At 39.0% G+C, this 14,021-nt stretch overlaps 1 protein-coding gene across 1 annotated transcript in view; it reads left to right on the top strand.

The window, feature by feature from the left end:
• CC2D2A (coiled-coil and C2 domain containing 2A) overlaps positions 1 to 13,776 on the top strand; it is a 45,903-nt gene extending 32,127 nt beyond the window's left edge. Inside the window, exons 22-34 of the mRNA XM_042872001.1 lie at positions 802 to 907; positions 2,209 to 2,318; positions 2,432 to 2,528; positions 3,582 to 3,680; positions 5,423 to 5,599; positions 7,071 to 7,274; positions 7,727 to 7,816; positions 8,656 to 8,769; positions 9,701 to 9,835; positions 10,913 to 11,035; positions 11,554 to 11,612; positions 12,105 to 12,282; positions 13,283 to 13,776. Of these exons, the coding sequence (XP_042727935.1) occupies positions 802 to 907; positions 2,209 to 2,318; positions 2,432 to 2,528; positions 3,582 to 3,680; positions 5,423 to 5,599; positions 7,071 to 7,274; positions 7,727 to 7,816; positions 8,656 to 8,769; positions 9,701 to 9,835; positions 10,913 to 11,035; positions 11,554 to 11,612; positions 12,105 to 12,282; positions 13,283 to 13,471 (1,681 nt within the window). The 3' untranslated portion in view covers positions 13,472 to 13,776. The remainder of the gene's footprint in view (positions 1 to 801; positions 908 to 2,208; positions 2,319 to 2,431; positions 2,529 to 3,581; positions 3,681 to 5,422; positions 5,600 to 7,070; positions 7,275 to 7,726; positions 7,817 to 8,655; positions 8,770 to 9,700; positions 9,836 to 10,912; positions 11,036 to 11,553; positions 11,613 to 12,104; positions 12,283 to 13,282) is intronic.
• Positions 13,777 to 14,021: the final 245 nt, after the last annotated feature.

The raw sequence follows: 14,021 nt of genomic DNA, 5'->3' as shown, positions 1-14,021 counted from the left end.
GAAATGTCTTCATCCTGAGTAACTATTTAGCTTTTAGCTAACTAATTTAGCACTTTTGCTTTTTTTAATCTGTTTAAGGTCATAGAGGTTCTGTTGAATTTCTGTAAATAAGGTCAAACTGAGAAATAAGGGATTCATATTAGAAATACATTGACAGGAGGGAAAAGACAAAAACTTTGATTTGGTATTACAAAATGACTTAAAAACCCCTTGGGTTCTTTTTTTTTTTTTTATTATCAAATACCTTATTTTGAGCTGCTTTTTAATGAATAGTTATTGTTTTACAATCTCTATTGTGGTGTTATTACCAAAAAAAAGTTAAGATAAAAATAAGCATGTTAACATTTATTTTATTTCACTGCAGGGCCACCATCTGTGTGGTATTCATATGGGTTTAATTTTGTTGTAGAGACTTGTCACAAGTACTGTGAAGTCTATCCAGTTTATGAATTTTTCAGGGATTCATCTCCTTAAACTGAAAAATCTGTAGCTCAGGGTGATTGTCCAGGGGAAGCAAAAAAAAAAATGGAGAGAGGGATTATAAACTTGTCAGAAGAGAGCCCTGAGGCACTGAGTACTTTTACAAGGATGCTTACAAGAGCCATATGCTCTCTACCCTCTCTGGCAATTTTTTTTCTTGTTACTTGATTGAATAATTACCTTTCCTAGGTTCAAGTCAAAATATGAAGATACAAGAAGTATTTCCAGAACTCTGTCTGGTTAATACGTGATGTGAAGATTTCCTGTTTGGTAATAAGTTCTGTGCTTTTTCACACTGTTGTTGTCTGTTGCCTTTCACAGCAAACTTCAACAACCATCCAAATCTTCCAGATCCTTTAATGAGATGTTTGCAGCCTCTTCATCTGCTCAGAGCCTAGCCAACAATGCAGATTGGGCATTTGACCAGGTATATTCTAAAACTCATTAAATGTGTAACAATCGTTTGTTTACATGAAGTTGTGAGCATTTCTCTTTTTTTACAGGCAGTAACATCATCAGAAAGGTATCTGTTAGTGAGGTAGGCTTGCCCACTCCTTGATCTCCAGAAAGATAGTTAAGTGCATTAGGGTTCAGAGAAGGATGATGAGGTGGTCATAAATGTGAAGTGGCTGTTGTGCAGTGAAAAATGGTAGGGCTTTTCAGGTAGAATAACAGTGATTTCTAATAGGGGAGAAGGAGGACTGACATTGAGATGCAGAAAATAATGGGTAGATTTGGATGGGGATTAACTATTCACTGATTCTTTATTAGAAGACTGAGGGATCATTAAATTAAGCTGGGAGTAGCTGGGTTCAAATTGTAACTCTTCATGCAGCAGTTATGATGTGCACAAAGAATTTGCAGATAGATACTGTGGCTAAAAGAGGTTTGCTTCCATTGATGTGGACATTGAACAAGTATTTGGAAGAATGATGTACTGGAAGGTGCCATAAAGGAAAACTGTTACAGGCTCAGGAAAGTCCCTTTATCTTAAGGCATTTGTAGTCATGAAGAGTAGTGAGAGAGCCTGATGCTTCTGTGTTTTGACTCTGCTGTATGTTTATACTTGTCTAAACTTTGGCCTTGCTGCACGCTTTGTGTAAACCAGCATGGCTGTTAGTAGGACTGATATTAAAAACACATTTGCTTGCTGTTGACAACTAGATTCAGCATATTTCTGAATGAAGATGGAAGCTTGTTGTGGTGGGGTTTTTGTTGTTCTTAGAATGTTCTTCAAAATTAGATCTTAAAATCTGGCATAAGTTCTGTCGTATGCATTTGAATGCTAATTAAATGTTCCATTAATGCATTTTTAATCAAATTAGATGTTTGTTGTGTCTGGTAGAAGTTGCTTATCTGCAATATGAGGATACAGGGACACTTTTCTCCACTGGTTACTGAATCACGTTTGTTTCAGTCTCTTTCTATGATTAGTTAACCGGTAGTTTCCGTGGAGCTGGGGAAAAAATTGTTTTCCTTGTGTACATAAAATATGAAATATTCTGAGTACACATCACCTTCTTGAAATGTTAACATACAGAATTATTTTAAAAGCTTCATGAATGCTTTGAAGCCTGTAAAGTGCAATGTTTGAGGTATAGCGAAGTGTTACGTCTGGGCTGGACCAGCGTGACCACCACAAAGTGTGGGTTTCTTTTTCTGAATGCATAAAAGCATGTAAGTGAGCACGTTGTGATGAAAGCTTCCTTTGTTTGGATCTCTGTACAGGTTTTAGTCCGTCCATTTGTAGAAGTTTCTTTTCAGCGAACGGTCTGTCGGACAACAACAGCAGACGGCCCAAACCCCAACTGGAATGAGGAACTTGAGTTTCCATTTAGGTACAGCAAAATGAAATCCAATGTTTTTCTGAGGAGTAACAGTTCAGTCTGAACACATGGCTTTATCAGGGTTCTCCTGCTTTGTTCAAACCCCTTCTTTTCAACTTTTTCAGAGCTCCCAATGGAGACTACAGCACCCATAGTTTGCAATCAGTGAAGGATGAGGTGTTCATTAATATTTTTGATGAAGTACTACATGATGTTACAGAGGTGAGTTCATAATTGAAGGACAATGTACTTGTCCTGAATATTGCAAACTTCCTGAACTTGTCAGAATAAGACTTTTCAGTGTAGCAGCTCTCGCCCTCCTGTGCCTCCTTTTTCTCTTCATTATTCATTATTGTGTTATATTTAGTCAGTATTGCAATGTTGTTCAAGGGAGCAGTGTTTGCAGAGCTAACTTTTGTCTGTACAAATTAATTTTGTACATTATAATCTGCTGCTGAGGGTCAGCATCTGTATGTTATTTGTCTTAAGACTTAGGAGGTGGTAAAATTGAGAGTTAGTGTATGAATAGTAGTCTTAATTTTGTTCTTAAATTTGATGCAGGTTCTTCTGGTTGCTTGGGTGTTTTTTTTATTGTTTTGTTTTTACTACATGCCAGATGACTTACCAAGGGCCTGCATTTTTTAAACATCTACCATTTTTTGTTCTGCCTTACTCTTTATTTTTCTAGCTGTTAGTGAAAAACTGTCTCTGTATTGAAGCAGTATTGAAACACCTCTGCCTGCTGAAGTCAGTGAAAGCTTTCCCCAGTCATTTCAGCATGCATAAAAATAGCTGCACTTAACATTCTTGAGGACATAATGCAGGAGTAAATATTACGTGCATCTTACCAGGAACTGAATTCTGCCTTCAAAACTGAAATGGTATTGAAACTGAAATTTGAAGCAGGAGGGGAAAAAGTATAACCTAGAAATTCAGATGCCACTCAAGTATTCAGGGAATATGAATTTACACAGTGTGGATTGATTCTTGTGGAATCTTGGTTGAATTTTTAAGCTTTCCATTGGAAGTTACAGAAGACTTGAACCCTGAAGTGCAGTGGCATTGTATCACTGACCATGACTGCTTTGTGCAGCACCTGACATGCTTGAAGAGCACGCACAATAGTTGCCTCCATAATACTAGCTGAACTTACACTGCTAGTGAGTTAAATTGTTAAAAGCAATTTAGGATTTTTTTCATGCCCTGATGAGGCTGTTGATGGAATGAAAGGAAATGAAGTTGTCTTACAAATTATGTTGCCCAACTTTTTTATAGGATGATCGTGACAGAGGAAGTGGTATCCACACTCGTGTCGAGAGGCACTGGCTGGGGTGTGTTAAGATTCCCTTTACTACAATATATTTTCAGGCTAGGGTAAGTGTCAGTAACTTGAAATGTTTCTCTTAAAAACAGTGCAAAGAGGCTGGCAATGCAGAGTCAGATTTAATTATGTTCTCTGTACTTGTCAGTATATTTTTATGGAATTGATTGGCAGTATCTTTGAAACTGCTGTATTTTGTCAAATTTGGTGAATATTTGCCAATGACTTCAACACTGGGAAGGAGCAAAGACAGACAAACGTATTTCTGTGCTGACAGTGCTGCCTGGTTTTCTTCGGTAATAATGTTAAAAATGGAAATTCTTTAGATGATTCTGACAGTAGCTGTTGAGGTCTCTGGTACTGCATTGCCTTGCTAGATGTTTAAATAAAACTTGACCTGACTCTTCTTTTTTCATACCTCTCAAATTTCACCTTTTCCTCCTTTCTTCCTTCCACTGTTACAGGCCAATAAACAAAGAACAAGATTCTTTACTCTTTCCAGGGGAACATCCCACGCTGAATGTACAAAATCCCCCTGAGAAGTGTCTGCTCACAGCCCTGAGAGTGGACAGACTTAGACATTTTAACAAACTGCTTATCAATATGTAGTGAAAGACAGTCTGTGTTTGGTGGCTACAGTAGCATCTCTTTGTGGTACTTGTTGCTCTTTCTGTTTCAGTACATGATAGTCTAAGGATTGCTGTCAGATGCACTCCTGACTCTTTGAGAAGGTGTTGCTGTCTGAGAGCCCTTGGGCACACTGTGAGTGCCTGCAAGCTCTTCCTGGCACTTTTTTCACACTTCTTAGCGAAGTTGAAAATGTGATTGCTCCAGCAGTAATAACAAGGTGTATCTAGCAATTAATCTGCAGTGGCAAATGAACTATTTCTTCATCCTGTTCTACTGTATCATAATGGAAATTATTGAGTGATTTATTTAATCTTCTCCTCATCAAAACCTAATTTTGTTCTTAAATATTTGATGAGCTAGCCCAGTGAGTCATCAGTTCATCTTCTGATGTCTTTCCCAATGGCTGTCATCCTGTCCAGAAGCATGGAGACTCACTGTTATGGCCAGTTCTTCATATACAGCGTATCCTAAACAGCCTTAAATTTTGCCTCAAATGGTATCGGAACTCTGCTCAAATCCAGAGGTTAATCTTCTTGCTTTCCTCTTCAGGCTGTGTACTCCTGAGTCTTGACTGAGCAAATGCTGGGCTTGCCAGCTCCTTTCTGATACGACCTTTCTGAAAGAGCTTACTTTGTTTGTGGCTGCAGAAGGAGGTGCAGGACAGGATCTGCCAGAGCCCTCTTCTTAGGGGGGAACTGGCTGTGAATGGTCCCAGTTCCAACTGCATCCAAGAAGCATCAGCATTTTCTGCCTGGAAGGTGCCTACCTAGAGTATAATGCCCAGCATCACTCAAGCCCAGACAAAAGCCTATGGTGTGCTGCTGCCTTCAGAAGGATAGCTGCAAATCTGTGTTTTTCCATTCTGTCAGTGTTCCAAGTAAACACTGCCGTGTTACAACACTGCTGCTTGGACTCACCAGCAGACTGAAAATACGTAGTAAAAAGCACTAGAAAGAAAAAGATTGCATGCCTATCAGTGTTCTCTGAGAACAGTTACATGTGTGTGTGGTCATAACTTACTGTCTTCTCCCTTCCCACTGAGCAGCGCTTTGAAAGACTTGGCAGTTTCGCTTTTTGGTTTTAAGAGAAATGTTTTGGGTTTGTTTGTTTGTTTGCTATAGGTAGTTAATGTGTGTGTGCTACTGCTTGTGTGCATGTGTTGTAGATTGATGGTACGTTCAAGGTGAATATTCCTCCGGTACTCCTTGGCTACAGCAAAGAGAAGAACCTGGGCATTGAGAGAGGGTATGATTCTGTGCGACATCTGAGTGAGGGCTCCTACATAACGCTGTTCATTACCATTGAACCACAGCTGGTTCCTGGAGAGTCAGTCAGAGAAAAGGTAACTAATCCATAATTAATCATATCCTTGCCATTTGTTTGCAGTGGTGCAGTTTTTGAAATGTATGTAAGTAGTTAGGCTTCGTACACTGCAGTGTTCTGTGTCAGGTTTTTTAGCTTGGTTCAATTTAACCGTATGCACCAGTAAACCAGATGGACACTGAATGCATGCGAAATAAGCAAACTTGCATTCACTGTCTCTGAGCATGTAATTTTCTCATTTACTTCTGTTAGCAACAAAATATTTATATCCGTATTTGTGAACCATGGGCAAAAAGGAGGTGGCAAGTTTATTTACACTATTTCTTGCTTCTGTGTTTATAGTACTAAACAATAAATGCTGTTTTTGAATGTTTCATACTTGTCTCCAGATCTTGAAAGAATTACTTCTAAACATCAAATGAGTGTTCTTGCCATGTTGTACAGCATTCTGCAGTTAACTGGAGATTCAATCAGTAAGGATGTATGTTTTTCAATCGCAAACAGGAGTAGTTGTTATTCTTTTTTGAACTTTTTTGCATTGCAGAACTGTGCTGGTCATTTACTAGAGACATTCAACCTTCATTTTATTTCTTTACCTATTTTTCCTTTCTGCTGTCCTTCCTGAATCTCTGTAGATGAATGAAATGCTTAAGAAGGTATTAATAGAGTAAATCAACAGAGAGATTGCTGTTACTCCCTGCTGAAGATTAAGCTTGGTGTTGCAGCACTCCTTTTGCAGTTTGTGTTTCTTTACTGTGACATTCTTTGTCAGTGATATTTGCAGTGAATTACTACAATGGAATTCTGAAAGTTCTCAAAGCTTTATGTTTCAGCTGTTAGCTATGGTTAAGAATCACCTTTGTGTCTGTCCTTTTCTGACACGGAGATCTGCCTGCAGGGTACTGCTGTTCTGCCTCTCTTTACTTTGGAGGGCAGCAAATGCTGAAACTGATTTTGAACTAAAACACTTTCTGGAAAAGCTCAGCTAAAAGCTGTAAAAACTGAGAGCAGTCTGAATAGTAAGGGTACATCTAAATGAAAGTGTCCTGGCCCTTCTCTGCAAATATTTTGACACTGTGCTGGACTGTCCCAGCAATGTTCATGCGAAGATGACCGGGCTTTTGTGCATCATCTCAGTTGTGGTTGTAGTGGAGTGTTAGGATGTGATGTTAGTCACCCCTGCAGTGTGCTTGGCCTAACTTGCACTGCCTTTGTCGAGCTTTAATCAAGCCATCTTTAGACACAGATCACTGTGTGTTCATAAGTAATATAAGTAATGCTTGGGATTTTTCCATTGCCTGGAGCTTTCTTATATGTTTGTGAGCCTATATATGTAATATATATATATATGTAAAGCTGAAAGGACCGTTGGGAAAGGATTTCACACTCCTTTTATGCTACTGCAAATGGTGAAGTAAGGTCAAACTTAGGAAAGACCTGAGTCCAAATTATCAATAAAACTATTTTCACATGAATTCTGTCTTTTGAAGTTTGATACCCAAGAAGATGAGAAATTGCTTCAAGCAGCAGAAAAATATGAAGTTGAATGTACGTCGAAGTTTCCAAACCGTCAGTGCCTAACAACTGTAATTGACCTCAACGGGAAAACAGTTTTTATTACCAGATACATCAAGCCTCTCAATCCACCCCAAGAGCTCCTTGATGCCCTCCCAAATAGCTCTCAGACAACAGCAGTAAGTGTTTAAAAAAGATGGTGCCATTTCTGGGTTGTAGATTTCGGAATGTGTTTGTGTGCACTCATACCAATGTTATGTTTGCTGTACAGCTACACTTATGTTCATGGGAAAAGCTAGAAATACAAAGTGATTATCTGTGTGTGATAAACAGGAAGCGTACCCATGATCATGCTTTCTTATTTTTTTTTAATAAATATATGAATGATTATTGTCTCTTAAACAAATTTATGGCAAGTCTCAGTGGGAGTGAATTGCAGTTTTTAATTGTGATCTAGAACATGCTAAATTCTGAAACAAGTTATCTGATAATATAACAAGGTTAGTCAGTGCTTTATCTTTGGTGTCTGGGGAAACAGCACTGTGCTTCAAGTCTTATCAGCCTTTATATATGTCGGTGTAGTGAGCTGGGACTTCGTTCTGGTTGGGTTTTTTTTGTTGTTTTTTTTCAGGAATTGGTGGCTCGATACGTTGCTTTGATTCCCTTTTTGCCAGACAGTGTTTCATTTGCTGGAATTTGTGACCTGTGGTGTACATCAGATGTAAGTAATGCATTAAACAGTTTTTATCCTCATGAATGTGATATGACATGCAAGTGGGTCCCTCTTTTGGAACAGGTTAGCCTAGATCAACTCTGGAGGTCCCTTCAGACCTACCCTATTCTGGAATTCTATGACTGTAAGGGGTGATTTTTCTTTCTGAGTTGTTTAAAGCAGAATATCTGAGGACCAGTGTTTGAGCAAAGTTGCTTGTCCTATTTGCAATCTTATCTTTCCAATCTAATGAATGACCATAAGAAAACTTCAGAGTTTTAAGCTTTTCCTGTTTTTCTCCCTTATAAAACAACCCAGAATAGCTGGTTGGGCACAAGGGAAAGGATGCTGACTGACGGAGACTTTAAAACTACACTTATGTAGTTTTGTATGTGTAGGAAATGGATCATTGTAATGTTAAGGAACCACAGAGAAAACATGGTATTGTGCTTAAAAATAAATAAACAAAATTGTAATTGTTGGCAGTAATCAAAACGTCAGTGTGTTACCACTGTTTTCATTAAAAATCTCGAATGCAGCACCATACCAGCTGCTATGAAGAAAACAAGCTCTATCCCAGCTGAAACCAGGACAGTGAGAAATGCAGAATAACCCAGAAGACCTCAGTCCTTGTAATATCTCAGATCTGCATCATGGATTTTCACAGCATTTACACTTGCTCTGTGTATTCTGCATGTTGAAACAGTGCCTAATAAAAACTATGATCAGTTGCAAACATTCAAGAGGAGTTTTTAGCTTCAGAAGTGTTAGGAAATATTAGTAAATGTTATAAGCCAAAAACACCAATTATAACTACATAGAAACCTTTTTTTTCCCCCCTCAATTAGCAATTTCTTGATCTTCTGGCGGGGGATGAGGAAGAACATGCCGTGCTCTTGTGTAATTATTTTCTTGGTATGGGGAAGAAAGCCTGGCTTGTCATTGGAAATGCTATTCCTGAGGTAAGAGGATTTTTTCATTTGGTCAGAGTATTAATTTTCATTCTCTGAAGTCTTTGGTTCCCATCAGTTGATAGAATTGTCTCCTGCTGACACACTTTTCCAGGCAGTAATCTAACACTGGTGCTGCTCAACTGATAGAGAGAAGGAGAGAGAGAGAGAGAGAAGCAGCTTCTCTGAGTAGAAATACAATCTGTGGTGGTTGTTTTCTCTGCACCCATTGTTTTCATGCTCAGCCTGGAGGCAGCTGCTGTCCTTGTGGTGCAGTACAGTCTGTAAACCTTGGCTGGATTTGGGCACATATGAATGCTGGAAAAATGTCCTGAGTCCATTCACAGCCAGTAGCAGAGTTAGGGTGGGACTGGTACGGGCTGAGAGGTGGCAGGGATGGAGTGGGGATCACCAAGGATTCCTACTACTTCCAGAGTACCTGGAGAATGTGGGATAGTGAGTGAAAAAGCAGTTTAGGGGTTCCTGATCTTTCTTTCTCTATTCCCTCTGTGTCTGAATGAGGAAGGTTGGTGGGTTAGGTGTGAACTGTGCTGCCTAAGAGCAGTCCTTTAGTCAGAGGTTGCCTGGGTTTGTGTTGTGGTACCAGCCAAGGAGGACATGCTGATGCTGAAGTGGCACACATTAAATGTGCCTGGGTATAGAATTTCCCATTGGCTCTAAGCTGAACTAAATATTTTCAGAATTTGCATTTTTCAAATGGCTGAAGGTGGTGCATGTTAACATTTAATTGCCACAGAAGAGACAGAGGACACATTATTCTGTAGGTGTTACTTGAATTGTAACAAACCTGGGCATTCTTTCAGGATTTTGCCAAAAACATACTATTATCTCAATAGTAAAAACGTAATATTCCACACAATGCACAGCATACTGTCATTAAAGACAGTTCTAAAGCATCTTTCTTGTATTTTTTCCTTTCTAGGGACAAACCACATACGTATTAACTTTGGAACAAAGTCAGTATGTGATTTGGAATCCCAGCACTGGCTGCTTTTACAGGCACTATGATACTTTCTGCCCCTTGCAAAGCGTGTACTGTCTGATCAGCTGCGATAACGTAAGTGAGCTCTGTCTCCCCCACAGCTGCATGCCATACAGTTGGGCACGAGACATTTTTCTTGACTTTGTGTATCGTGTGTTTGTCAGCTTAATATTAGAACAGCATCAGTATAATTAGTGACACTGCAAAATCTGAAACTGAGTTAACAATGGCAGCTTAGAGAAGAATCCCTGAGTTTTATTCAGATGAAAACTAAGAGGAGTTTAGAAGTCTGGTTATCAGGTTTTTTTTGATCCACTGTAAGGGAACAGTGAGTCAGGCTTCCACTGCCCACCCAGATGCAGCTAACACTTACTATTTTCTGTTTTGAATACAGACAGGGTAGAAGTTCTCTGAAATATCATGTGTTCTAAGTGGTTAGTTGTTTATTTTTAATTATTTCCTGGGGGTTTAATCCTCAACACAAATAATGAATTTGGAAAGAATATTCTAAAGGATGTTTATTTGAAAAGCATCCATCTCTTATTGAAAGTGTTCTGGGTATCAGTTGGTTTGGTTTGTTCTGATGCAACACCTGCAGAGTTAGTGAAGAAAAACTTAGCTGTTTCTTCCATACCTATGGAAGTTAAAAACTTCAGTGCCAACATCCTCATCACTGAACCTTGAACTACAGCACACAGCACAAAGTTTCAGGGCAGGCAGTTCCAGTCCACAGCAAATTGTGGTTGAGCAGGTGCCCTGCCGGCAGCATATAACCAACTGCGAGCCCAGCCCCAGGGCTTGGGAAGCGATGTGGCATCACACAGGTTGTAAGGAGAACTATTAAATGCAAAAGGTTCCAAAAACAGTTAATTAATATTAATTATTAGAGCACCTTGCATCCTAGCAGTAGTTTGTGAAAGGCCTGTAGGTATCTGCAGGCACAAAATGTTACAGATCAGCACCACCCCCATCTTGGCATGAGAATGCAGAAGTTGGACAGCTTAGCTGTGACAAACACAACTGCCCTGTTTCACATGAATACAGGATGGTGATTAGTTTGGGAGTTCAACATTACAGAGTAGTTTATTGCCATGTAAGTAATGTGTTCCATAGCTGTGACTGTATACTAAAAACAAACCTGCTTTCTTCTAGATTTGGTTTAATATCCAACAGTGGGACTCTCCAGTAAGGATAAGTTTTGATATCAGCAAACCAAAACTTTGGAAGCCTTTCTTTTCAAGAAGCTTACCGTACCCTGGGCTCTGCAGTGTTCAGGTACTAATACACTTATAACCAACTTAATGGGAGGACAGACTAAATTCTTTTGGCTGCTGTGATTAAACGTCCTTCTGTCCTAAAACTAGCTTTGAAAAAGACTTTTCCATGCCTTTAAAATTCAAAAGTAGGAATACTGAAAATTTTTTTATACAAAATGAATGCACATCTGTTATCTTTTAAATACCTGTATAAGAGCTTAGGACAATGCTAAACACTGGGACAAATCTTTAACATAACCCTAAAGAAAGCTGTGTATGTGTCCTTAGTAAACAAGCAGGAATTCCTCTACAATTAATGGAATTTGTAAGCAGTAGTTGAAGCTTACTCCTGGAAAAAATGAAAACATTACACAAATATCCAGCCAATGTTTTTATTATGTCTTTGCTACAGTATAGATCATTTTGGTATAATTGTCAACTGTTCATTAACCGTCAAGATAGTAATGCCTGAATTAAGTTACAGAGTTGTTTAGTTAGAGATTGTGCTTTTAATATCAGGGTGTTTTACTTTGCTAGCCTGAAGAATTGGTGTATCAGCGTTCAGACAAGGCTGCTGCAGTGGAACTACAGGGCAGGTAATCCTTCCACTAAAACAACTGCTGTCAAAAGGGAAAGAGTGATCACCAAGTGAAGCACCTTCTTACCTTTCTCAAGCACATTCATCCCAACATGCTAAAAATGGGCTTCGAATGCTGTCTAGGAATTGAGAATGACTTAAACTATTTTTAAGGGTCTTTTTAAGTTCTCTTAACAGAGTTCATCAGATAGGAAGAACTGATTGAGTACTGCTATAGTTTCCTAATAAGCTAAAATTGTGTAGGAATTTAAGAGGCTGTGAGAGCATACACTAAAAATGTGTGCAGGCCCCTGCTCTCCCTTTGCTGTTAAGCATGGGAACACAATTTAGCTACACTGGCTATGTGATATTTTCTTTTTGTAGTTTTAGGCAGTTTTAAGTTTAACTAAGGTAATTTGTGTTGCTCAAACTGTAAAAAGTGGGTCAAGTGAGATCAGGTCAGAATTTGAGTAAAGAATATAGTTGCAATAAGAAGTGTATTTTATTGTAGGATTGAAAAAATACTAAAAGAGAAGATTATGGAATGGAGACCAAGGCATTTAACTCGCTGGAACAGATACTGTACCTCCACCCTACGTAACTTCCTGCCTCTGCTGGAACAAAACCAAGGCAAAGATGTAGAAGATGACCATCAGGCAGAGCTGCAAAAGCAGCTTGGAGATTACAGGGTACAGTTGTGCATATAAATAATTTGTACTGTATGTGTCAGTATTATGGAAATAGCAGACCTGAAGGATCACCCAACCTGGGGTGAGGAGCTGTGTCCTAGGCTATTTGTTCCCTCTTCTACTGAAAGCCACAAGTTGTTATACTAAAGATAAATCAATACATTTACAAAATGAAGTAGTGGTGGTCTGCTCCATGTGAAAATGTAAGAGATGGGTATGAAATACAGGTATACTTGCCTGGAATGGAGGTAGAGACTGCTGTGGTACAGCAGCAGAAGAACAGTGCAGTTTGCTTATTATATTCAACAAAGTTTCCGACAGTTGTAGCACTATAGATACTTATAGGTTGATTGGTACAACTGAGCTCAAGTCTTGCTGGTAAAAAGCTGGCACTATAAACTTAAGACACAAAAGTCCATTCAACAGTGTGTTTTCCTGAAGTTTTCTGCTCTTTAAAAGACAGAATGTGAATAAGTATTCACTGTAGCCAATACACCATGCCCATCCCTCAAGGCTGTTCTGAAAAATAAATCCTTCCTTCTGCTCCTTCACGTAAAGCAGACCTGACAGGGATACTGGATGGAAATGAAATTTTGAAAATGAGTTGAGGTTTCAGTTCCTGCCTGAAAATGTTTATGGACAGATGTCTGCCAGCTCCCATTTCCAGACAGCAGAGTACAATGAACAGTATTCTCCAGTTAAGAGGCAAAAAAGTAGCAACATTATGCTCTTTGTTCAGTAACACATTCTTTTTTCTAGTTGATTTCTAAACAGTTTCACTTTAAACTCAACCTTTTTCAGCAGTTAGGAAAAATTGCAGAAACCTACCTAGAGTGTAAGAAATAGAAAGGGGGTATTTAAATTCAAAACTACCCTTATATTGCATCTCCTCAGGCCAGCAGAGAGAATCTCCATTTTATTGTGCCTGTAAGTTGAAGATGTTGCATTTATTCAGGTATCTTACCTTATGTGATTCTTCTCCCTTCTCTCTTTCTTCCAGGTGTCTGGATTTCCTATTCATATGCCATTTTCTGAAGTCAGACCTTTAGTAGAAGCTGTACACAGTACTGGAGTTCACACCATTGATGTTTCCAATGTTGAATTTGCTCTAGCTGTGTACGTTCATCCTTATCCCCAAAATGTTCTCTCCACGTGGATTTACGTTGCTTCACTTGTACGGAATCGGTAGTACAGAGCAGTCAGAACACCTCAACTTTGGATGGAGGGGGGAAATAACAGATTTCTCACACTGCTGATTTGAGCTATCCCAGGTAGCTTGAAAGTCTAGCAAGAACCTGATTTTTCAGAAGCTGCAAACGTTTAGCTTTGTTCAGCTTAAAACCACAGGATGTAACTTAACAACCTCAACCAACAGTTCTGGAATTTCAAGTAAGTTGTCAGTTTCCTCTTTGTTTCTGTACATTACTTTATAACTCCCTGTGGGACTTGCCATGCTTAAAAGCATTAAAAAAATGCACATAGTTAATGAACTCACTGGTAAGAGTTTGTCCTCCTTATTTTGAGGTGAAACTTGGTTCCTGGAATTACACCTTACAGATGACTTCTAGTTCCTCAAATTGTCTTCATTGGCAGCCCTTCCTCCTGGTTAGAGAGGCTGCCATTCAGGACCAATATAAACTGTTGCACTTTCTCATTACCTGAGTTCCTGTACAAAAACCAGGCTCTATTTACTCCCAAGTAAATTTCATGCACCAAAAAAGCAAGCATTTAAGACCATA

This window comes from Lagopus leucura, unplaced genomic scaffold, assembly GCF_019238085.1.
Source record: "Lagopus leucura isolate 7727_CA_CO unplaced genomic scaffold, USGS_WTPT01 Super-Scaffold_100004, whole genome shotgun sequence".
NCBI classification, from domain to species: Eukaryota; Metazoa; Chordata; class Aves; order Galliformes; family Phasianidae; genus Lagopus; species Lagopus leucura.
The sequence above is the reverse complement of the archived record's forward strand: the minus strand, read 5'-3'. Positions and strand labels throughout refer to the sequence as shown.